Raw genomic sequence first — 26,598 nt, 5'->3', positions numbered from 1 at the left:
GCGGCGACTGTCGGAGGACGTAAGAGAAATATATTGTTGTGGCCCCTGTGAATCCCCGAAGGCTGCTCAGGACCCCTGGGATCTCTGGATCTTTCAACGCCGCAGGACTGCACGTATGCCATATAAGTTTTTTTACCATTCATTTTATACATCCTCATATATGCTACTGTTTTGAATGACATACTCAAAATGATGGTCCATCCCGACCCGCTGCAGCATCCAATTCCGTTTTTTCCTGTTACTTGTGAATACACTATTGTTAACACCCACCAGCTTTATATCCCTTGCCCAATAAGGCCCCAAACTTAGCTGGAGCAGGGAGCACTAAAAAACACAAATAATTCCAGTGCTAGTATGACAGGACCAGCGCCTTCTCCATGATAACTGGCATAACACCTGGGTGGCAAGTAGCAGCTGTGTGGGAACAAGACACAACAGGAGGGATGTTCAAAAGTGTCAGTCACACAAGGGTTAACCACATAAGCGCTATATGAACATACCGATAATTATTAATGATGGCAGCAATAATAGTCATGAAGGATGCCAATGTAGTAAACAGAACATTGAAAAGTTGTCAGGACAACCATACGAAAAGCACTCACTCCTCACGCTCCCCTGCATTGGGTCACCGCACATGCCGCTCACCACCAGCGGTTAAAGCCTCGTTTTGGTCCTCCTCCAACGGCACCCCCCCCCCCCCAGAGTCTGATGTCACGTCCGGGTCACCTTCCCGGTCAGCACTCAACGTGGGTGATCAGAGCAGCCACAGATGGCGATACTCCTTGCCTCCTATACCGGGCATTGTGGTGACCCCTTTTTCACCCTTCCCTGTCCAGGATTGAGGCATTCCATTATCTCCTCACAGCCTGAGAAAGGCACAACTGTCCACACTGCGGCATTGTTCCTGGTTGGTTTTATGCCTCCACACACACACTGGATGGTCACCAAGCTGAGAGTTTAACCCCTATTTTGGCTTCACCATTGCAGATCCAACAGGGGTCATTGTACAAGGTGTACTGCTGTTTTATACATACATGGAACGGATTTTGAATAAAACTTTTCAATGTTCCATTTACTACATTGGCATCATTCATAACTATTATTGCAGCCACCATTAATTATCGGTGGGTTCAAATAGCGCTCATCTGTGGTTAACCCTTGTGTGACTGATTAGGGAGCACACATGCTCCAAATTGAGATGAATAAAATCTCAGTCAGTTGGTCTAAATCAGTTATAAATATATTTGGACACGTATACTTGGTGTGATGTTCCGGTTCATATTTTTTTAACTTAAAATTGAAAGACAACCTTTATTACCAATAATATGTAATGTACTTTACAATGTTCCTGATATATTTCAGCTTCCTGGATTTTTTTCTGGCCTTCAGATATGAAAGGCAGAGTGATTTACTGGTTTAGATTCATCATACATGTGACAAAATTAAAAGTATGCCATTTGCAATAAACTTTGGATAAAATAGTTAATTTGCATTTAATTTTAATGATCCAAAGGGCAGGCAAAATGGTTGGCCCTCACCCATGTTCACTTAATTAAATCTGGCCCTTTTTGAAAAAAGTTTGGACACCCCTGATCTAGCCTTTGTTTAAAGTATTTATATGAACGTTTATCATTCACTTTTTAGTTCATATTTGTCAAAAAAAAAAAACCCTCTGTGTTTTTATTACTTACACAGGTTTCACCCATGCCATTCACCTGCACTTTTTATTATACAATTTAACTTATTCACATTATTACAGATGCACTGATCGTATGTAATTCGGAGCGCACTGCTCCTTCATTACATGCAATCTCCTCCTCCACACTTTGTATGGCTGAATTGCATTGCAGCGCATCCGCAGCAAAAACACAAACATGAGGCATTTTTTGAGCCTCCTCAGAATCGGACCGCACAGTGGTTCACACTTGTGCGATCCGATTCTGTGCGTACTTGCAGATCAAACTGGGGGTGTCGTTAACATTTAATTGACACCCCCTGCGTATCGCATATGGCAGTGTGAACTGCCAGCTGTGCGGATGCGATGCAGGATCACGCTGCATATTCGCAGCGTTCTCGCATCGCACAAGTGCGAACCGAGCCTCATCCAGTGCTTTTTGCCACAATCCGTATTTTTTTTCTCTTTCGATGCCCCTACGTTCTATACACCCACATGCTTCCACCATAGGTCAAACACCAGATTAACACAATTTTTCCTCCCCCATTTGTTTTGGGGTTTAGTTGTCCCCTTATGTTTAAATACATTTTTCAATGCTATTAATTTCTCAATTTCCTTGCGCCTCCAGGTATATTTACACATTACATGTGTATTTTTTTATATAGGTAATCTAGATCTATATTTTTGCAGATTGATACCTGGAGGTATTATACATTCTCATCTATATTCTTTATCCAGGTCACCTGGTCCACCCTCGGGTTGGGTTACTTCCCCACAGTCCCCAGGATAGGCGTTCTCCCTGAACCCCTTGTTCCAAGGATGCTGGTCTCATTTTCATCTTTTACATTTTCCTTCGAGCTTATCTACAACTTCTTGCATCTACTCCTGATGAGTGGACCAGTTCCACGAAACGTGTAGAGTTTTAGGATGACAAGAATCAATCTGGTTTATTTATTATGCTATCATACAATTTGTTCCTTCTGCGAATGATTATGACAATTATGAATTATATTTTTATACTCTGATTGTGGATCAGCTTATTTCTTATTTGCCTGTCATTTTATTGTACCATTTTTGCCATTTTGTAATAAATACACAATTATGCTTACTGCGCGAGTTGCCTCATGTAAAGTCCCATGACCTATGTATCCTCCATTGTATTTAGGGATGGAGGCATCTCACTGTTGATACATCGGACTATCTTTGTCTGTTAGCTATCTGTTACATTTAGATAGCCTAACTTAAAAATGCAACAGTATTAGTTTAGAAAACAGATTTACAAAAATCAAGGATTTGTAGGTGTAAAAATAGGAAATGGTTTTAACCAAATGGACTGCCCATTTATACTGGTAAGGATTACATTTATCATGGTGGATTTGTTAAAGCATAGGCCAACTGACTTAAAGCCACATTTCTTGCTTTTTCTACACCTGCTAAATTATGCTCCAAAATTGGCAATTAACTAGTGAAACTGTATACTTTGTGATCCTCCCTTCGAATCCACTCCACAAAATAGTTTAACTTTGTTTATAATTGTATGCGAGGCTTGAGAGATTAAAACAGTTCTGTGCAATAGTGTTCCATAGAGTGGCCCCGATCCTCCTTTTCTGCAGTCCCCTGCTGGTGCTCTAGTGCCCCCTTTCTGTGCACTGCCATAGGAAGCAGATTCCTATGCTGTTGCACCTGCAGTCTTGCTCCCAAACCAGGCTGTTTATAGACGCACAGGGAACGATTTACTAAAACTGGAGTGTGCAAAATCTGGTGTAGTTCTGCATAGTAACCAGTTTCTAGTTTTTTTTTTTAAAGCTTAATTGAATAAGCTGAAGTTAGAAGCAGATTGGCTACCACTGCACAGCCATACTGGATTTTGCACTTTCCAGTTTTAGTATATTACCCCAGTGTGGCTAGGCTCCACCCCTCCCCCGCCAAGCCCTCCTCTCACTGCTGTCTATCAGTCCTGTGAGGGGAGAGCTGGAAGCGCTGCTGCAGACAAGCACAGCATTTGATTGAAATAGGGCTCACTTAAGTATAAAGAGCAGGGAATGCACTAAAGTAAAAAATGTCCTGCCTTTACAACTTTAAAGTGGAGTTCCTAGACTGATATTAGCAAAAATGCTTTGACCACCCAATATTACCAACAAAATAATGCTGCCGAAACAAACTGACAAGATATTGTCCAAAAACAACTTTATTTTAATGTCAAATTTACAAGTACGATCCATGTTAGCGGTAACGGTGGAGCTGAAGAGTGTTGCGTCTTCTCCAGGCAGCACGACGAGAACCACCAATGGTGAGATGGAACTTGTGACCTTTGCCAAGACCACGACTCTTTTTGCCAGCGGATGTCAGCCCACGCATCTCCCTGTGTTTGTGCACAGCTTTTGTGATCCATTGGGTGTCTGGATTGCGTCTGATGGCCTTGTGGAAAGTGTCAATGAGGATGATCTCAAAGAACTTATAAGTGGAGTCTTCACCCACCCAGTAGGAGTTAAGAACTCTCAGTCCTCCACAATGACGGCCAGCACGCTCCTAGAAAAGAAGAGGGGAAAGTCAGAATGTGCACTATGCTTACTGGGCTAAGAGGGGGGGGGGGGGGGGGGGGGGAACAAAACACCTACTTCCATCATGCGAACTACGTTTAATAAGTTACTGTGCGCAACACATTACTTTGGGTTGGATTCAGAAATGTTTTGTACAGCACTCAAGAACTCATTATTAACCCATTTTGTATGTTCGATTACCAGCCCTGAAAATCATTTCTGTCTAAAATCTACTGGAAAGAATTAAGTAAACCATTATTGATCCTAAAGCTGTATGAAGGCATTCCTGTATATCAGTCACGTACCATTTCAGGTCACCCTTCTGCTCACATAATACAAAGCCTCGAGAATTTTCTATTTTGAGCTATTAATTTCATTGCCTGTATTAAGTTGTAAACTACCCTCAAACTATCCATGAGTAAGGTAAAGGGAAAAAAAACAGTCCAAACACTGGAAAAAACAGTATCTGAAAGATACAAAAAAACTACATTATAAATAAAAAACCACCTGCCCAGTACAGATCAGATACAACTAGAGATGGGCAATGCTATCAAGGCCAAATGCCTAGAGTGTAACAAGGCCAATGCTCACAATACAATGACCTGCTGCTACACAGAACAAAGGTTACCAAAAAAAGGTTTGGGGCAGATTTACATTCTATTTCAGTAATCAGTAAAACAAGTTCCAAAAACACGCCTTTACACAAGGCTGTATACATATTGCTATTTTGCATCTACACAGAAAAACTGCAGGCATGTTAAATCCTGTGATGCAGAATGTTGTCTGTCCATTCAAAAAGAATGAGTGAATTGCAGCAACACAACGCCTGTTAACAAAACCCACAGTATAAATTTGCTCTTAAAGTGAACCCGTGTCCAGACTATGCACATTAGAGTTTTGAGATAATCTGAACAGTGAAAGCACTTAATTTACCTCTATAGCTGTAGGCATTTGAGAAATCCATCTTCACAATGTCAAACGCTAAAATTTAAGCTTCTCGTTTATTTTTTCTAAAGCAAAAACTGAGCAGTATTCTATTGCAAAGTATTTCTCATCTGTTGGAAACTGACTAAAACCCAAGTTGCTGTTACGTTCTATGACAGTGGTCTCCAAACTGCAGCCCCGGGGGCCTGATGTGGCCCTTTGCTTACCTATATCTTGCCCTTGGGATCCTATTCCTCCCACTAAAGTAAGACTATTCTTTCTACACCAAGGAATGGGGGCATAATTCCCGTCATTGATCGCAAAAATAGGGCACAATTCATACCACTGGCCCAAACAATAAGTCTATTCTTCCCACCTACACTAACGATTGGACATTATTCCTCCTGCTAACAACTAAGGGACCCATTCTTCCCACTGACACAAATGGGCACTATTCCTTCCACTAACACCAATGACAGGACACTATTCTTTCCCAATTCCCAATAACAACGCAGCACTATTTCTCCCACTGACATCAATGATGGGGCATTCTTAACTCCAATTGACACCAGGACATTATACTCACTGGCCCCCTAAAAAGTCTGAAGGGCTTAGACAGCCCGCGGTAACAGCCTTTTTTCAGGACATCTCCCTCCCCAGACTTTCCTCCCCCCATTCGGAGATCATGGATAGAGAGTTCTCTGCCACTGAAATATTGGCAGCCATTAAATCCATCAACCCTAATAAAGCGCCGGGCCCGGACGGTTTCTCTGGCCATTACTATAAAAAATTTGACGAGATTCTGACCCCCCCATCTCTGCTCCTACTTTAATTCCATTAGAACAGGAACCCCTATCCCGACGTATGAAAACCACGCGTATATCCATGTGCTGCCGAAACCGGGCAAAGACCATGGGGACTGTCTTAATTACAGGCCAATATCGCTCATCAATGTCGATCTCAAAATCATGGCAAAGGTGCTGGCAACTAGGCTCAACACCTTCTTAGCAGAATACATACATCCGGACCAGGCCGGCTTTGTGCAGGGTCGGCAGGCGCCCGACCAGACCCGACGTGCAATAGACGTGATCTCAGCTCTCCAATCTAATTGGGATAGCATGGGTCCCAGGAAGGGTATGCTGTTATCCCTTGACCTACACAAGGCCTTTGACTCCCTGTCCTGGGAATATCTTCTGCTGACATTGGAGCGCTTTGGACAACGCTTTCTATCCCTCGTCCGTACACTATACAGCGACCCGGTTGCGAAATTGTCTCTCAAGGGTTACGGATCCCCTTTTCTGAACATTAGGAGGGGTACCAGACAGGGGTGTCCCCTATCCCCGCTTTTATTTATTTTAGCCCTGGAACCATTAGCCATTAAATAGCGCTCTAACCCAGACATCAAGGGCATACAATGTGGGGGGGTGGAGCATAAGTGCGCCCTGTTTGCGGACGACATCCTGATGTATCTCTCGGCCCCACTGATTTCTATTCCCAATTTGCTTAAGGACATGGAAGTATTTGCGTCCATCTCTGGTCTTCAAATTAACCCCTCTAAGTCTCGGGCCCTGAACCTAACACTGGACAACACTACCCTGTCTGCCCTCAGAGACAACTTTCCGTTCGCATGGCAGGAAAGGTCACTGCCATATCTTGGGATCCATCTCACGGCTTCGATAACTACACTTTATACATGCAACTACCCGCCTCTATACAAAAAACTACGGGAAGATCTTGCTGCTTGGTCTGTTAGCCCCCCGTCGTGGTTCGGTAGGTTGAATTCGGTAAAAATGAACATATTGCCTAGATTATTGTACCCGTTTCGCACAATACCCATAATGCTTAATATGACTGATCTTAAAGATTTTCAGGGGACGGTTATTAGGTTTATTTGGGGGGACAAGAGGCCCAGAGTCAACAGACGGACTCTTTTTACCCCTAAACTCAGGGGGGGATTGGGGGTCCCGGAGCTGGGAAAATATTACTACGCAGCCCAACTGGCCCATCTGGTACGCTTCCACTCCCGGGACCCTCTCCCGATCTGGATGCACATGGAGGCGACCCACCTGGGGGTTTCGGTCCACCACGCGTTGTGGTTAAGGGCCAGGGACAGGCCGGGAGTGCTCTGTCCTGCCCTCTCCCTTTCCCTGGGGGTTTGGGATAGGCTGTCGGGCAGACACTCCTTTAAGTCCCTCCATGCTCCGCTAGCACCCCTGCTGGGCAACCCTTTGTTCCCGCCGGGCCTAACCCCTGTGACATTTGAATGGTGGACGAATAAGGGGCTTCTCAGGTTGGCAGATTTATGCGACCACCGGGGACTACTTACCAAGTCCCAATTGCAGGAGAAGTATTCCCTCCCTGAGGGGGGGGTACTTTCGCTACGCCCAGATCTCCCATTTCGTGGCCTCCCTCAAGCGTAAGAGCGACATCTCTACCTCCACACCTATGGAGTACCTTTGCCGCACACTTGACAAACAAAAAAACTATATATCAACAATTTATAATATACTCCATGGAGACGATAGTAAATTAACGTACAGGATCTGGGAGAATCTCTGGACCGGGCAGAATGGAACACTTTAGCGCAGTTTAATTCTAGATCCATACTCAACACTTCCTTGATAGAAGCAAACTTCAAGGTATTTTTGCGTTGGTACATGGTTCCGGTCAGGCTGGCGGCGGCGGTGAGCACCGCATCCCCCAACTGTTTTCGGGGATGCGGACAGGCGGGCACGGTGCTCCACACATGGTTGACTTGTCCAAAAGTCCGACGGTTTTGGATCCGGGTCTATAATTTTGTTTACTCCTTGACCCAAGTCAACTTGATAAAGGATCCCCAAAATGCCCTTTTGGGTAAACCGGTGGAGGGGGCTACTAAACCCGCCAAGCGCCTTATTGCCTTCGTGCTCACGGCCGCCAAAATAGCAATAGCCCGTTCATGGCGAACCCCAGTAGTGCCTTTCGAGCTTTTAAAAGCCAAACTGACCTGGATCATGATAAACGAACGGATGGTGGCGTTGTTGAATGACAGGATGCGTATGTTTGACAAAACATGGGACCCCTGGATAAGGTACCTGGCGAGCCCCTCATAGGGGCGGTTGGGAGCATGGGTAGCCTTGGACGAGATGTTGGGGAAATCTCCCCCTTAGGGAGTGAGCGGGATCTGGGTGTCGACCCTCTATTTTTCCACTGACCGCTGATGTTTCTTTCCCAAGGGCGCAGTATGTTCCCGTAGGGGGTGGGGGGGTCGGGCCCAGACCTCCAGCCCTTCAGCATGCAATGGAGGGGGCACTGTCTCTATGACTATGTTTTTTGCTCCATTAGCTGGATGCCCAACCTGAGCTTACCGTTCCTGTTACTGATTTATTGGTTTCTCATTTTTGATATTGTAATTTTCTGAATTGGCACCATTGTATTTCGTGTATTATGTGATATTTAATGCCCTCAAAGACAATGATTGAGCCATGTTGGCTCCTTGTGCGCTGTTATATCTTTTTCTTACAAAAAATCGAATAAAAAACATTGAAACATAAAAAGTCTGAAGGACAGCAAAATAGCCCTTTGTTCAGAAGGTTGGGAGACCCCTGGTCTACAGGTTTTAGTTACTTTAATACATGCAGCTATAGGGCTCAATGAAACTTGTTTGAAACCCATTTCACAATTAAAGTGGTGTCCCAGTCGTTTTTGTGTTATTAAAGTGTAGCTGCTGACTTAACACACTCACCTGCCCCACAATCCAGCCGCCAAAAGCTTGTGGCTTCACACCTGGGTGCGCACGGGCGAGTCGCACCGTGCCTCAATGGCAGGGCAGTCTTTTGGGACCTGTGACATGTCTCAGAAAATTGGAGGGAGGGAGGGGAGAGCAGAACTTCCGCTTGGGGTGCCGCGGTGCCCAGAGCGAAAGTGGACGCCGGGTACCTGTCAACTAGGTACCCGTTGAAAGCAAGGGGGCGAGGAGGGTAATGAGTCCTTAAAGCGGAACTTCCCACTTTTGGGTGGAACTCCGCTTTAAAGTATAACTGTAGGCCAAACTTAGTTTTAGAGTTAAGTATTAGAACGGTCAGAATTTTACTGTCATGTGTCAGGGAGGGGTTAGCCTTTCCTTGCGCTAACCAAAACGAAGGAAAAAAGATTTGCCATGTGTCCTAACTTAAATTCTCAATATCCCAGACAAATTCATCAAGCCAAGCAGTTCAATACAATTTGTTCTGCTTACCTGAGAGTCTCATCAGGCCTTACAGGTTTTCAGCTATCCCTGCTAAGCCAAATAAAACCAAAAACCATACAGGCTACTTTTCTTAAAATAGAATCACATGCAAAATAAAAAAGTATAAATCAGAATCTATAGCACCAATTAATGCAGGCCAACACTCATTTATATGTCTAAAGGCTGGCAAACAATCTTTAACAGATCCTCTGCTCCTGCAAGATTCGCTGCTGCTATAACAAACCCTGCAGTCTCTTCTCCCCTGCATGCAAATGGTCAAATTCCATCTGGAGTGAGGATGCCAAGATTAGTCCAACATCCAAGGAGGATGTGGTTGGGGAGGATTGGTAAATTAACCATTTGCCGACCACCCCACGCAGATTTACTGCGTCAGGGCAGCTCAGCTGCGCATAATCACAGAGCTGCAATTATGTGCACGCTGTTTCAGCAGCGCGCGCCGCTGAAGCCGCGCTCCCACTGATTGGACACAGGAGGAGCGGGCTCGATCGCCGCCAGCCTCCTGCGATCTTTGGCAATACTGACAGAAGAGCCGTCTGGAATGTAGACAATGCAAGACTGCTGCCAGAGAGGGTTGATACAAGCTCCCTGTGCCTGCTGTCACTTATGCTGGCCATACACAAACAAATTTTTCCGTAAAAATTTTTTTTTACAACATTTATCCAATATTCTAACCATTAGTGGGGTCTTTTTCGGTGCTCCTTTTCAACCACAGTGACAGGAAAATTCAAAGGAGCAGAATAGAAAACTTCTTGAACTAATTTTCAAATACGGTTCGTGGTTTTTGCTCAGAAGTTATATCCATTTAAAAATTGAATGTTAAAAGCAAGTAGAATTTCTGAACACTCGTCCATTCAACGAATATACATATAATTTCTGTGCAAATATTCTTGTCCAAAATCAAAACATGTACGGGCAGGGCAGCATAAGCATGCTTTTCTCATCACCTGTCAGCAGATAATCAATACTATAATTCTAATTTCTACTGTGAAACATTGAAAGTATTATATCTTTTATACATTATCGTACTAAAAGTTGAGCCTTTTTTCATGGCTATAATTTTAAATATAATGCACAATACTGGTAAACTTACTTTAAAATATAATGCCTTATATCACCTCTAGTCTGTCAGCCTCCACCTTCTTTGGGTTCAGATGCTGAGCTTTCCTGCACAGAGCCCTTTAAGGGCTTGTAAACTTTGGACCCCCCCCCCCCCCCACGAACTTGTCGTCATTTACCTGCTCTGTGTAATGGTTTTGCACAGAGCAGCACCGATTCTCCTCTTCAACAAGCTTATGGCCTTTCAGCTGGCTTCCAACTGCACTGCACTTTGCGATTGGTCCCACAGGCTTCTGGGACCTGTGATGTGCACCAGAAGACTGGAGAAAGAAGAGGGGGCCGAACTTCCTCTCAGATCGCCAATGTCAAAATCAGGTACCTGCTCACAAAGGTTTTCTAGTTTGTCTAATCACAAATCACGTTCAAGCACCACACAGTCTGCATGGGACTTCAAGCACAAACCGCATTTATTTTGTTATAGTTTACTGTTCTGGGAAAACAATTAAGTACCATTTCACCATATGTAAATACACATGGCATTAACACAGTTAAATAGTTTGGTGTTCCAGTTCCGTCTGCTGTACAAATAAAATTCGGCCTCCCAACCTAGGCCATCCGCATATTTAAAAAAATATTCATAGACAAATTTGATATAAAGAATTGTCTTAGCTGCAGCGATAAAGAAACTAAACGACCATCCCATCAACCTGCTAGCCTTGTATGCTCAAAATTTTTTTTTGCACATTTAATGAGAAGGAATCTGGTACTTGACAAAATTTGAACTGAACCTACAAAATAAAAACCATCAGTGCTGGCGTGTTTTTGAACATGTCCCAAGACAGTCATCCTTCATTCACTACTTCGGTCACTTTCCTAAAATCATATGTATATTGTTGGTTGGGACCCTAATATACAATTACTTGTTCTGGGTCAGAGACATTCTATTAAGCAGAAAGGGACTGATACAGAACCTTTAATTACAGGCCAGTAATCACATCCGTTTAAAAAAAAAATGCAATAAACTTTTTTCTAATTCCACTTCTGTCACCGGTCTATTAAGTGACAGAAAAACCTTAAAATGTTGAGAAATCAGGCACGGCTTGTCCAAGTTAAGAGTGTTTTATTCTGTAGCATGCTATATTGCAATTTCACATGCATACATAGTACAAGGCAAAGCATGACCCATTTACACCCAATTTAACGCAAACTTGGGACAGCAAGTATTCTCCATCGCCTGTCAGGATTGTTTTGGAATTCAGATTGCAGCAAGCCGAGTTAAAACAGCAAATAACGCACAGTCCTAGTGGGGGGAGGGGGGCGGGGAGAAACTACACTTGCCAATCGGACATATGCCAATTTACAAAGCAGTGTTTCAGCCCCCCCCACAAAATTGAAAGTCAGCAGCTACACATACTGTAGCTGCTGACTTATTAGGAAACTTACTTGTCCTGGAATCCAGCAATGTCGGCACTGCAGCCGATGCTGCCGGTAAGTTAACCCGGCAGTGAAGCCTTGAGGCTTCAAGGCCGGGTCCCTACTGCGCATGCGCGAAGCGTGCTACGCTCTTACTGGCCTGGGAGGAGAGGGCTGAACTTCTCATGTACCAAGCTGCGGTCCAATGGAGGGATAGGGTACCTGTCAAAAACAGGTACCCCCCCCCCCCCAAAAGGTGTCAAATGTGTCACGGGGGGGGGGGGGGATAGAGGAATCAGACAAGTTTGCTTGCAGTGGAACTCCGCTTTAATCCTTTCGGTCCAAAGAGATTAGGTCCGTAAAGCAGAGTTCCAGTCCCCAAATCAAATTTTTTTTTAAACTCCACTGTAATTTTATTACCTTTATATGCCATATTAAGCTAGTGCAGGGGTCTTCAAACTATGGCCCTCCAGTTCAGGAACTAAAATTCCCATCGTGCCTTGTCATGTCTGGGAATGTCAGAGTTTTACAATGCCTCATGGGATGAGTAGTTCCGCAACAGCTGGAGGGCCGCAGTTTGAGAATCCCTGAGCTAGTGTCTATGGTGTATTCCTTTTAGTTTCAGTTTAAAACTACCTTAATCTCAGAAGCTGGCAGGGTCCAACGGTGGGTATCTGAAGCCCTCTAGCCTTTTTCCTGGCATTAGGTGCAGCTGACTACCTAGCATGCACCTCCCTTTCTCGTGCCTGCGAAGTAATGTCACTGCACGGCGCTCCTTCCTGACACATTGCTATAGCAATGAAAGTGTTGGCAGAAGTTCCCACCCTATTTCTATAGCAACATGTCTATTATGACATCCCGTCCTCCCATGCTTGTCATTTCCAGTCTGGGAATAGCCATTTAGAAAAGCACTTGTATTTTGATTTTTAACTAGTATTGGCGGTGATCAGCGATTTTTTGCGGGTCTGCAACAGTGCGGCGGACACCTGACATTTTTGGGGGGGGGGGGGGACCAGTGACATTACTACAGTGATCAGTGCTAAAAATATGCACTGTTACTGTACTGACACTAGCAGGGAGGGGGTTAACACCATGGGCAAAGGGTTGTCTCCCTAGGGAGTGCTTTCTAATTTGGGGGGGGCTTTCTGCATGAACACAGATCTATGTTCCTAAATAAGAGAAACACAAGATCCCTGTGTTCATAACTGACAGGACAGCAGTCTGCAGTGTTTATAAAGGCAGACGGCCATTCTGTCTCAATGAGGAGCGATAGCGGGTGCCGGTGGCAATCGCAGCCGCCGGACCCGCTGATCAGCTTCCTCTGTGGTGAAGGCACACGCCCCTCCATGAAGCGATGTACAGTTACGTCGTTTTGCGAGAGAGCAGACCTGCCGCAGTTTTACTGCAGCGGGCGGTCCTTAAGTGGTTATGGTCAAAGTTACCAGGTTAAAAATAGTACAAAAAAGCAAAACTAAAGCAATGCTATCAAGTATGATCCATAACAATATAAAAAATATCCACATAAAGAGACATTTAAAAAACATCAGTGGAAAACAGGTTTTAAGCTCTGAAACAAAGGACTGTTTAAGTACCAACATACCTCAGCAACAGACTGCAGGCTGCGAGCAAACTTGATCTGGTTAACACCATGATGCACAGGTTTACCATAGGTTGCACCCTTGGGCACGGGGCGCTTACGTCCACCACGGCGAACTCTGACACGGTAGATGACATACCCTGTTGTAAAAGAAAATTTAAAAAGTTAAAAGACCAGCCTTTCACAAAGATGCAACATCTGATATTCAGGCAGGAAAATGCAATCCCTTTATGTGGTTGAACACTTGAACTTGCCTTTGTGTTGTACATCACTTGCCAGCAACATTCTAAACCAGGGGTGGCGAACACGCGGCTCTCGAGCCGCATGCGGCTCCCCGCCGAACTGATTGCGGCTCTTTGCCACTTATGGTATACTGTGGCTCGTGAAGAGATGAGATTTAAAAAAAAAAAAAAAAAATGTAAAATTTTCGCCCATTGGCAGGCGCCGTACTGTGTCCTGGGTATGGGGGGGGGGTGGAGTCAAAATCCAGCAGGGGCGCCGATTGGCGCTCTTCAGCGGGACACTCCCACTTTTATGATGTCCGGGCTGTGATTGGTCCAGACTCCAGCCTGGACCAATCACAGTAGGACATCATCTTCCGCCTTCCACCTTCCTTCCCGCCCGAGCACAGTGTGCGCAGCAGCGGAGAGAAGAAGACGTCGCGAGTCGACCAGGAGGACCGGAGCGGACGGAGACCAGGACTCGGCGTGAGTCTGCACTTCAGAGAGACCGGATCCAGACCAGGCCGTAGGCGCAGCGTGAGGAGGTCATCTGGAACCAGTCAGCAGCCCGGTAAGTGAGTCCTCCTCCTCCTCATGCCTATTCCATCACCTGTCCTGTGCCATTATTATACCACCTGTGCCATGCCTGTACCACCTGTGCCATGCCTGTACCACCTGTGCCATGCCTGTACCACCTGTGCCATGCCTGTACCACCTGTGCCATGCCGTACCACCTGTGCCATGCCTTTTCCCATCACTTGTGCCATGCCTATTCCCATCACTTGTGCCATGCCTATTCCCATCACTTGTGCCATGCCTATTCCCATCACTTGTGCCATGCCTATTCCCATCACTTGTGCCATGCCTATTCCATCACTTGTGCCATGCCTATTCCATCACTTGTGCCATGCCTATTCCATCACTTGTGCCATGCCTATTCCATCACTTGTGCCATGCCTATTCCATCACTTGTGCCATGCCTATTCCATCACTTGTGCCATGCCTATTCCATCACTTGTGCCATGCCTATTCCATCACTTGTGCCATGCCTATTCCATCACTTGTGCCATGCCTATTCCATCACTTGTGCCATGCCTATTCCATCACTTGTGCCATGCCTATTCCATCACTTGTGCCATGCCTATTCCATCACTTGTGCCATGCCTATTCCATCACTTGTGCCATGCCTATTCCATCACTTGTGCCATGCCTATTCCATCACTTGTGCCATGCCTATTCCATCACTTGTGCCATGCCTATTCCATCACTTGTGCCATGCCTATTCCATCACTTGTGCCATGCCTATTCCATCACTTGTGCCATGCCTATTCCATCACTTGTGCCATGCCTATTCCATCACTTGTGCCATGCCTATTCCATCACTTGTGCCATGCCTATTCCATCACTTGTGCCATGCCTATTCCATCACTTGTGCCATGCCTATTCCATCACTTGTGCCATGCCTATTCCATCACTTGTGCCATGCCTATTCCATCACTTGTGCCATGCCTATTCCATCACTTGTGCCATGGCTACAACTGAATACAAACCTGATTTGCAAAAGATTACTGGAAACAAAAGATGCCAGAAATCCCACTGAGATTATCATCCCATCATTTCAACAAGGTAACAAAAAACACCTGACTGAGCATGTTATATTATGTGTTTAATATATTATTGTTAAAGTTATATGCTTTTGTGTGAGTGTTTGTCTGTTTTGGCAGGTCACTGCGTGGTGTGGCTCTCTGACTCTCACAGTTTAAAATTTTGGCTCCATTTGTCGAACTTGTTCGCCACCCCTGTTCTAAACCATATTGCACTGAGGACTAGTACCCGCAAGAGTCAAGCCAGGCCTAGATGGATTGAACTTCAGTTTGTTCAGAAGGGACCGGTCGAGATTTGATCCCTCTATGGGCAGGCTGATTGGATAGTCTTGGGTACAACCAGCATGTCGGATTTTTACCATGCAATTATGGACAGTGGCTATAGCCGCTAGCACGAATCACTGTTCTGGCAGGGACGGCTCCCCACAACCCCGCTGCAACAATCAGCACTGTGTTGATGGGGGGAAATAGAGCAGTTTGCTTTCCTTCAACCCGTGGCTGCAGGAAAGAAAAACAAATCTATGGCTGGCTTTAAAGTATATAGCTACATTGAAAAAAACCTGGCTGAGAAGATATCTGGCCAAAAAGCCTTCATTGTAAAAGAGTAAATACTCTCCTGCTGCCTGCACTGCCAAACACTACTCTAGAACATTTTGTGAAAAGTCTGCTTGGAAACTAACAGGACACAGCAGTGAGGTAGAGGTCGGCAAGAGGAACCGAGTAAAGTAGTGGACACAGATCGACACTCCCAGAAATCAGTTTCTGAACAGACTTTAAACCTAGGTTCACACTGAGCTGGATTTGAAATTGTGCGAGTTCAGCAGAACTTGCACAATTTTAAAAACTGCATTTTCAGTCTGTTTTCGGGGGCGATTTCACAGACTTCTATTGAAATCACCACCCCGAAGCCACCAAAAATTGTGCAGAAACTTTACTTTTGGGAATCAGTGCGCCGCAACAATGTCTCCATTGCGCCAATTCAGCCAGTGCCATTTTCGGCAATGAGCTACAAATCGAAATGCGATTTGACATGTCAAATCGCATATCAAGTTGGACCAATGTGAAAGAGGGCTAAAGGAAGTATTCTCCGAGTTTGCAACGGGAGATCAGGACTTGCATAGGGATTTCTATTTATATTTTTGATAATTTAATTTTCTAACAAGGTTGCCTTAACCTACCACTAGAGAATACTACTCCAAAGGGGAAATGTCCCTTAAAGATTTGAGGAGTCTTACTCACTAGGTTTCTGTAATACAAAGCACCCGTTTACCTGGGGCACTGTCACCTGAATGGGCAAGTGACAGTCTTTAAACCATGAACCTATAACAACCGTGACCCTTTTGTGTACACTTCTTAATAATCCTGATAACTTGTATGAGGAAACACACCTTGCTTTGCCTTGTAGCCAAGTCTACGAGCTTTGTCTGGACGAGTGGGACGTGGTGCACGATGGAGAGAAGATAGTTGGCGATACTGCCAGCAGCGGACACGCAGGAGAAACCGCATCACATCTGACTGCTTCTTCCTCCATAGCTCTTGCATGTACTTGTAGGCACCCATGCTGGCTTATGCTGAAAAAAAGATGAACACTGACAGTCAGTTACAGTACAAACATGGATGTCCAAGATTTACAAACTACAGCAGCAAACTTTCAACACATTACAGATAGCCCTAGCCTGCCAGTAAGAGATTTGTATCTTCAATCTGACATTGACAGCTGATAAATAAGGCATAACTGAGCACAGGTTACTAATGGGAGCTAGACTTTATGGGGGAAAAAAATTTAACATATCTATACACACATTTTTAACCTTTTAAAAGAATAAGTGGGCATGGGTTACAAATGAAGAAAAACATAGCTTAGAGCTACACCACACAATAGCTTTAAAAATGACAAAGAAATATTCTGACAACTGCTGGTGATTGGTTCATATCATGGCAACAGTCACTTTTTCACTGACGTTTCCATTTTCACATTTACATGCAGACCAAGCCATCCAGAAAGATAGCCAAAACAGAAGTTAGGACAAACCCAACAAATGTCAGGGGCGCCGTTTTCCTTTAGGGCCAGTTCACATTATTGCGAGTGCGGCGATCGCATGTAATTCGGAGCGCACTGCTCCTTCATTACATGCGATCGGATGTGCGGATGCGAATTCAGCCATACACTTTGTATGGCTGAATTCGCACCAAACTCACACAGGACCCTTTTTTTCAGCTGCATCAGGATCGGATCGCACAGTGGTTCACACTTGTGCGATCCAATCCTGTGCGAACTGTCAGATTGCACTGCGATATGCGATCAAACTGGGGATGTCGTTAACATTTAATTGACACTCCCTGCGTATCGCATATGGCAGTATTGCAGCCTTCCCGCATCGCACAAGTGTGAACCGGGACTTACTCAAGATTGAACATTTCCATCAATCCATATACCCACAAATCCCATGTGACATCAGTATCCCCAGGATGAATTACTATCCTCCATTCGTAGAACAGATACAGCATTGAATCTCTCAGCATGTGTGAGGACTGATCACAGGGGTGCAAGCTGCAGGACCCAGAAGAGGCAGGCAGCTCCCTAGGGCATAAAGTAGATGGTGATGTAGGACAAGCCCTCCAGCAGGACAGTGTTGGTGACAAAGATGACAACACTGGATCTACTGGGCTTGTATTGCACTACAGCACAATAAGACATTTGGAACATATTTCCTTGATAAGGCCAGTTGCACTAGGACACCTACCCCCTGCACATGGGCATCTACCTCCTGTGCTTCCAATCACTTCAGCGCAACCAGGAGGCACAGAAACAGCACCCATCTCTGCTGCCTGTCAAAGTCTACTACAGGCTAAAATATGGCGCTTTTCCACTGCATGGAACCGAACAGTTTGGCTCGCTTTTGTGCTTTTCCACTGCATGGTACGTGTTAAAACGGTTCTGTATGGTAGTGCTTTTCCACTACATGGTACTGCTCACTTAAACAGTACCACCTCGGTTGGGGTTCCAAGTGGGCCCTATCTAGTTCCTCCCGTTTTGAACTGTATTGTAACTATTGTCTTCCCTCACATTGTAAAGCGCTGCGCAAACTGTTGGCGCTATATAAATCCTGTATAATAATAAAAAAATAATATCTATACCATATCCCACAATCCTTTGAATGCAGCATTGATTGTCACTACCAGCCACTGATTGGTCAGAGAATCATAATGCCACCCACTTAGTACTAAAACAGTGGAAAAGCAAAACCAAGCCGAGTAGAGCCTATACAGTGCTGAAAGGTGCCGACTCGTACCACGCAGTGGAAAAGCAAACTAAGCCAAGCAGTGCCGAGTGGAGCCGAGCCGGTACTTGCAGCGGAAAAGTGCCACCGCGCTTGAACCCTGGACCACGTAGCACTCACTTTAGAGCCCCCATGTGTTCTGGACATTCATTCCTTAGCACATTGGGCCCTAAACACAAGAACCACTGGGCACAAGTTTGGACAAGATGACTGACATCCTGTGAGCCTGGATACACTAAAATGCCAAGACTGGATGCAAAGGACCTCAAATGTATAGAATAGATCTCACAATGCAATGCGCTTGGCTCTACAGGACATCAGCATAAAAAGTTGTCCATTCTGTATGCAAAATACATGATTGGTTAAAGAATATCATTAGATGGATCAGGACTTCAGCATACACATCACACATACATTGCTGAGCGCCGTCACCCTGCGCGCAGCCACCAGCACCCCCCGGCCGTCACCCTGCGCGCAGCCACCAGCACCCCCCGGCCGTCACCCTGCGCGCAGCCACCAGCACCCCCCGGCCGTCACCCTGCGCCCAGCACCCCCCTGCCCGTCACCCTGCGCCCAGCACCCCCCTGCCCGTCACCCTGCGCCCAGCACCCCCTGGCCGTCACCCTGCGCCCAGCACCCCCCGGCCCGTCACCCTGCGCCCAGCACCCCCCGGCCCGTCACCCTGCGCCCAGCACCCCCCGGCCCGTCACCCTGCGCCCAGCACCCCCCGGCCCGTCACCCTGCGCCCAGCACCCCCCGGCCCGTCACCCTGCGCGCAGCCACCAGCCCCCCCGCCATCACCCTGCGCGCAACAACCAGTACACAATCACCCCATATACAGAGCCATCAGTGTAGTGCTCCAGCCTCCCCTATACACACTGTCTGCACCCTATATAGCACTTCTGTCCAGTCCTCGGTCTCCTCCATAACACAGCGCCGCACACACTGAGCTCTCCGCCAGGCCCTCAGAGGGGTGCCTGGTACACTGACACACATGGAGGGCCAGCATTGGAGGCAGAATGCGCACACATGGAGGATGTGGGGCTCCGCACACTGACAGGCCAGGAGCCGGCCTGAGGCCTCTAGCGGGCAGCCTGCACAAGTCCGGACACCCGGGCAGGAACCACCCAGCGGGAAGAGGCCGAGACTGGGAACATATTCCTACACTGACATAGCCGGAGCTCCGGGGGAGAAGGGAGGATGGACACAGATTGGGAAGCCTCGTTCCACCCCACACAGGAAACCTCCATTACCTGATAGCTCGGCAGCCGGAAAGGAAGGAGCGCGTTACCCAGAATGCCTTATGATGAGCCTGGCGCACAGAGCACTTCCGGCTCAGGAGGAGAGGCTGCTGGGAAATGTAGTACGGGGTAGGAGTGAGGAAGTGTATTTATAGGAATGGGGCTGTGAGATATAAGGAAGTTTCAGGCAATTTTGTTAGGAAAAATATGTTTAATTCGTATTTCCTAGCCTAGCACAGCAGCCTTTGTATGAGGAGATTACCTCACAAGGTCCTCGTGCATACGGGTGTTTGCGCCCATACAGTGGATTCAGTCACACTGGACTGTCAGACCTACATTTATACATATTTAGGGCTCACACAGATGGGCACTGAGACCCATCCTCCATACTGAGTCACTTTTTGCACCGTAGACTCTGTGGGGTTGATTTACTAAAAGCAAACAGACTGTGAACTTTGCAAAGTGCAGTTGCTCCAGAGCAAACGAGGGGGAGCTCTGCTGACTTCCATCATCCAATCATGTGCAAGCAAAAATGCCGTTTGTTTTTTTTAAATTTTCTATGCATGTGATTGGGTATTCTAAGTGAAGGTTTACCTCAATTAAAGTTTAATGTCAATTAAAAGTTAACGACACCCCCAGTTGAGATCTCATATCGCAGTGCGATCTGTAAGTTCGCACAGAATCGGATCGAACCACCATGCCATCCGATTCTGCTGTGGATTAAAAAAGGGTCCTGTGCGTGTTTAGTGCGATTGCGGTGCGGTATGGCTGAAATTTGCACCGCACAGAGATCGCATGTAATTTAGGAGCAGTGCGCTCTGAATTACATGCGATCTCTGTGATCGCACTAATGTGAACCGGCACTTACTAAGCTCTGGAGCAAATGCACTTAGCAAAACGCAGTCTGTTTGCCTTTAGTAAATCAACCCCTGTGCATCTGAATCCATGCATCCAAGTCCGCCCATATGTCAAATTTGGACGTAACTGTCCATGCATGCGCTGCTTCTTCATCCACCACTATAGGGAGTGTGCACACAGCTCTATAGGGAGGCGGATGCACACATAGTAAAGTGTGGCTCGGGTCTCTGTACCCATCTGAAGGAGCCCTCAGGATACAGTAATCCCCCGCTCCATCGCGGTTCAGTTTTTGCAGTCCCGGTAATTCGCGTTTTTTTTTTGTAATGTTATTTTACTATATAAATCATTAAAAATGAAATATTTTAGTGTTTTCCATAGCTCTTGCTATGTCTCTTAGTATCTTTTATGTGTTTAAATTAGTTTCTATTGTTTTAAAAGTGTGTTTAAAGACCTTAAAATGCTTTTACACGTACAGTGACAGTAAAATAAACATGCCTACAATGCACTTTAATAGGGTTTTTCTATTTCGCGGAATTTCACTTTTCCCGGCTGGGTCCGGAACGTAACCCCCGCAATGTATTTCTATACATATAAATGTGGGTCATGCTTTTTCAATAATGCCATTCACACTATACATTGGCCTGCGTTTAGGTGTGGTCAGTTTAGATCAGCCTTTTTCAACCAGGGAGGGTGCCCAGATACCATGTGGTGTCTTGAGGTTACTTCAGGGGTGCCTTGGCAAAAGGCCTAAAAATTTATCAAAAATTGTATACAAGCCGGCAGGTGGATGAAGCCCACCTTTTAGTTACACAGACACGGGTTTTCATTGTGCACCATTACGACTTTCTAGACACTGGCATCCTAACAACCAATGACATCATTAGTTATTAAAGCGGAGTTCTATCCAAAAGTGGAACTTCTGCTTATATGTTTCCTACCCCCCTCCAGTACCACATTTGGCACCTTTCAGGGGGGGAGGGGGGGAACAGGTACCTGTTTTTGACAGGTACCATTCCCCACTTCCGGGAGACAACGTCGTGGCGCTGTCCCTTGGAAGTTGGCCCCCCTCCTTTTTCCTTCGCCACCGGGCCAATTAGAAAGCGCAGCGCGCTTCACGCATGAGCAGTAGGGAACTAACTGTGAAGCTGAAAGGCTTCACTGCCAGGTCCTTTACCCTGCATGTTAATGGCAGAACCTGAGAGCCAATACGAAAATTGGCTTCGGATAAGAACATTGCGGGAACCCTGGACAGGTAAGTTATAATATTTAAAAGTCAACAGTATTTGTAGCTGCTGACTTTTGAATTTTTTTCCTTGGGGGTGGAACTCCTCTTTAAGGAGGATGTGTTCTGCCTCCACAGCATCCTTGTTTGACCCTCCTGTGCCCCTCTCCGTCAGCACTGGGGTGACATTAGCTGACTGAGGAAGAGAAATTGAGTGAGACGAGAAACATTGGAATACTAGTCAGTACCAGCAGTGTGAAAAACGTGTATTTGCTTTGGGAGAAAAAAAAATCACTTTTAACGTTGGGTGTCCTACGTGTTGATGTTGCTGCGTAATGTAAAACTATTAAAGGGATTGTAAGGTCTCAAAGTTTTTCACCTTAATGGAGTAATTAGTTAATTAATTGTTGCAGCGCCCCCCCCTCCCCAGACAACCCCTTTAGGTTAGCTTTTTAAATTTTAGAATGGGGTGGCTCAAGATTGTCCATGATTTTAAAGGGTGCTTTGGCTGAAAAAAGTTTGAGAATCACTGATTTAGATACATTTAGAGAAAATAGAATTCTGTGCATTTACGATCCAATCAAACACTCTGAAGGCACCTAAACCTGCTTTAGGCCTCTTTCACACAGGCGGACCGTTCAGATCCGCCTGTCAGTTTTTTAGGCGCATCTGATCGGATGCCCCATTCAGCCCTATGGAGCAGCGGATGTCAGCGGAGACATGTCCGCTGACACCTGCTGCCATCCGCATCCAATCCTGTCCGTGAAATCCGGACGGATGGAAACCCTATTTCCCATCCGTCCTGAGGATCGGATCGGATGAGAGCGGACAGGCTCTGACTAGGGTTGCAGCGGGGCTCTGACTAGGGTTGCCACCTCATCCCTTTAAACCAGGACACACATTAATTACACAGGTTCTGTGGCTGATTAAGGGGGTAATTAAACTCACTCGGTGCCTTATGTGCATTATATCAGCCTCAGAACCTGTGTAATTATTATGTGTCCTGGATTAAAGGGATGAGGTGGCAACCCTAGCTCTGACACCTCCCTCTCCGCACTGTGTGCCGAGACGGAGCTGTCATCCGCCGGCTCAGCGGGGATCGATCCCCGCTGAATAGAGCACGGTCCGCAACGGAATGCGGACCGTGTGAAAGAGTCCTTAAAGTGATAGTAAAGGCTCAGTTTTAAAAAAGAAACCTTATACTTACCTGCTTTGTGTAATGGTTTTGCACAGAGCAGCCCTGATTTTTGAGGTCCCCTCCCTTTTGCCAAGTGCTCCCATACATTCCCGCTCCCAAGCCTCCTCTGTGTGTCCATAGGATGGCTTGGCTTGGCTCAGCTCCCTCCTTATTGCCTGTGATTGACAGCAGCAGGAGTCAATGACTTCCACTGCTGTGTTTCAGCCAATGAGGAGGCAGAGACCCACGGGAGCCACTGCCCTCATGCACATCACTGGATCGTGATCAGGCTCGGGTAAGTATTAGGGAGGCTGCACCCAGAAGGTTTCTTACCTTTATGCATATAATCAGCCTTTACAAGCACTTTAAAGCTGAAATATTTGAACACAGGAGATCACTGCACTGTAGGTTGGCAATCACCACCAGGCCACACCCAGTTCTGCCCACTGTCTCCAGGATTGGCTGCACCACTTCAGTTACTGAAATCCTTCCACTGTGAGCTGCAGCATCTGGAAGGAGGAGGGTGTGAGACTCAAATGAAAGAGTAAATGGCTTAGGGAAGGTAAAATAGGTTTTTGGTCACTTTATGAGGCTTGTACATCACATAGTAACTAGATTTGGAACATGTAAAGAGCTGCGCAAACTGTTGGCGCTATATATATTCTGTATAATAATAATAATAATAATAATAATAATAATAAAGGATCCAAAATGAGCCAGCAATGCAAAACAGGATGCAAAACTCAGCTGTACCACACAAGCATCAATGAAAATTGGCACCACTAAGGCCACCCACACATGGATGAAAACCTAGGTTAAAGTGCACGCGCTGTATTAGCGGCAATTATTTTAACTGACAATTGTTTAATGCGACTGGAGTTGGTGCCTGCACACTGCAAGACTAAAGCCCCGTACACACGCACTGATTGTCGGCCGAACGATCGGCTGGCTTTTGTCCAGTGTTGTTGTGTTGGTTGAAATGTGCTCTAGACTGCACACAAATTTTTTCGGCCAACAACAACCAACTTCAGAAGTGATGTCATGTGATGGTTTACTTTCCGTGTGTTTTTTCTTCTCTTAGCATGCCCAGTCTTGCTCATCTGACTTTTGTCGGCCGAAATCTGTACTGACTGAGGAACAATCGGCCGTTCTAGTGACGGCCAACAAAAATTTTATAGCCTGCACACCAGATTTTGTTCGGCCGAACAATTCGCAGTCGGTTGTCGGAATCATCATACTAACAAGCCGACAATCGGCTGATCGGACGTTGGCCGAACATTTACGGCCGACAATCGGTGCGTGTGTACGAGGCTTTGGTTTAACCACTTCAATACAGGGCACTTTCACCCCTTTTCTGCCTAGGCTTAATTTTCAGCTTTTAGCACTGTTGCATTTTGAATGACAATTGTGCAGTCATGTAACACTGTACCTAAACCAAATATATGTCATTTTGTCCCCACAAATAGAGCTTTCTTTTGGTGGTATTTGATCACCGCAAGGTTTTTTATTTTTGCTAAACAATAAAAATGACCGAAAAGTTTGAAAAAAAAAAGTTTTTTGTTTATGTTATACAATTTTTTTAAATAAATACGTTTTTTCCTGCACTGACAAGCACTGATGAGGCCGCAGTCACAGGCACGGATGATGAGGCACTGATGATGAGGCACTAATATGCAGCACTGATAGGTAGCACTGATATGCAGAATTGATGGGCAATGATAAGCGGCACTGATGTGCACTGATAGGTGGCACTGATGGACACTAATAGGCGGCACTGATGGGCACTGATAGGTGACACTGATGGGCACTGATAGGCGGCACTGATGGGTAATGATGGGCACTGGTGGGCAGCACTCATAGATGGCAATGATGAGCACTGCTGGGCGGCTCTGATAGATGGCAATGATGGGCAGCACTGATGAGGAGGGCACTGAGAGGCTCCCTGAGCACTGATTGATATCCCTGGTGGCATGGGTGGGTATCTCTGGTGGCCATGGGTGGGCATCCCTAGTGACCATGGGTGGGCAATCCCTGGTGGCTCTAGTGGCAACCCCCAAGGGTCTGCACTGGTAATCAATGCTCATATTAACATCACAGACCCCCCCCCCCCCCGTCAGGAGAGACTCCGATCAGCTCTCCTCTACTCGCACCTGTCAATCGCGAACTGAAGAAAGCCGATCAAAGGCATTTCCTATTTACTATGTGACCAGCTGCGATTGGGCACAGCTGATCACATGGTAAAGAGCCTTCATCATAAGCTCTTTACCGGGATCCGAGATGCAGTGTGTCGGGATCGGGTGCGAGCAGAGCGGCCTATGCTGCTGGACGTCATATGATGCCCAGTCAGGATGGGGCAACCACTTTGCGGTCGTCATTTTGCTATATGACGGGCGGGAAGTGGTTAAACTGTCAGGCTCCTGGAATGCTCATTTTACAGGAACAGACCCCTCACAATGGGGGCTGTTTCTGGAAAATGGGGACTAATGGTAAGCTAAAGCCCCGTACACACGTACTGATCGTTGGCCGACCGATCGGCCGTCTTTTGTCCAGGGCTGTCGTGTCTGTTGAAAACTGCAAAAGACTGCACACGAATTTTGTCGGCCAACAACAGCCGACTGCAGAAGTGATGTCATGTGATGGTTAACTTTCCTTGTCTTTTTTCTTTTCTGAGCATGCCCAGTCTTGCAAATCTGCTGTCTGTCGGCCGAAATCTGTACTGACTGGCGAACAATCGGCCGTTCTGGTGTTGGCCAACAAAAATTTTAATGCCTGCACACCCGATTCTGTTCGGCCGAAAATGCGCTGTCGGTTGTCGGAAGCATCATACTAACAAGCCGACAATCGGCCGATCGTTCGGCGGCCGAATATTTACGGCCGACAATCGGTATGTGTGTACGGGGCTTTAGTTTACACTTTCACACAGGAGCCTTTGGTGGAATTTTGAATCTACTAGATTGGCTAGAACTAGCTCCTGTGATGTCTCAACTATTAACCACTTCCATACAGAGCAGTTAGACCCCCTTCCTTCCCAGACCAATTTTCAGCTTTCAGCACTGTCACACTTTGAATGACAATTGCTTAGTCATGCTACACTGTAACCAAACAAAATTTTTATCATTTTTTTCACACAAATAGAGCTTTCTTTTGGTGGTATTTGATCACAACTGGGTTTTTTTTTCTTCGTGATATAAGCAAAAAAAGAGCAAAAATTTTGAAAAAAAAACACTTTTTTTTAGTTTCTATTATACAATTTTGCAAAAAATTAATTTTTCTTCATACATTTGGGCCAAAATTTATACTGCTACATATCTCTGGTAAAATTAACCCAAATTAGTGTATATTATTTAGTCTGTGTAAAAGTTATTGAGTCTAGAAGCTATGGTACCAATTACTGAAAATTGATCACACCAGATGTACTGATGGCCTATCTCCTTTCTTGAGGCCCTGAAATGTCAGGACAGTACAAATACCCCCCAAATGACCCCTTTTTGTAAAGTAGACAGTCCAAGGTATTTAGTAAGAGGCATGGTGAGTTTTTTGAAGTTATAATTTTTTCCCACA

At 45.9% G+C, this 26,598-nt stretch overlaps 1 protein-coding gene across 1 annotated transcript; it reads right to left on the bottom strand.

Moving 5' to 3' along the window:
- Positions 1–3,853: 3,853 nt before the first annotated feature.
- RPL15 (ribosomal protein L15) lies at positions 3,854–16,871 on the bottom strand. Its single transcript, XM_082258822.1, has 3 exons — positions 16,647–16,871; positions 13,437–13,573; positions 3,854–4,204 (listed from the first exon to the last, which is right to left on the bottom strand). Exons 1-3 carry the CDS (start codon positions 16,816–16,818, stop codon positions 3,899–3,901), a joined length of 615 nt encoding a protein of 204 aa, XP_082114948.1. The 5' UTR covers positions 16,819–16,871; the 3' UTR covers positions 3,854–3,898.
- Between the last annotated feature and the right edge of the window lie 9,727 nt (positions 16,872–26,598).

This window comes from Pelophylax lessonae (genome assembly GCF_965119305.1).
Source record: "Pelophylax lessonae genome assembly, chromosome: 5".
Taxonomy (NCBI): Eukaryota; Metazoa; Chordata; class Amphibia; order Anura; family Ranidae; genus Pelophylax; species Pelophylax lessonae.
The sequence above is the reverse complement of the archived record's forward strand: the minus strand, read 5'-3'. Positions and strand labels throughout refer to the sequence as shown.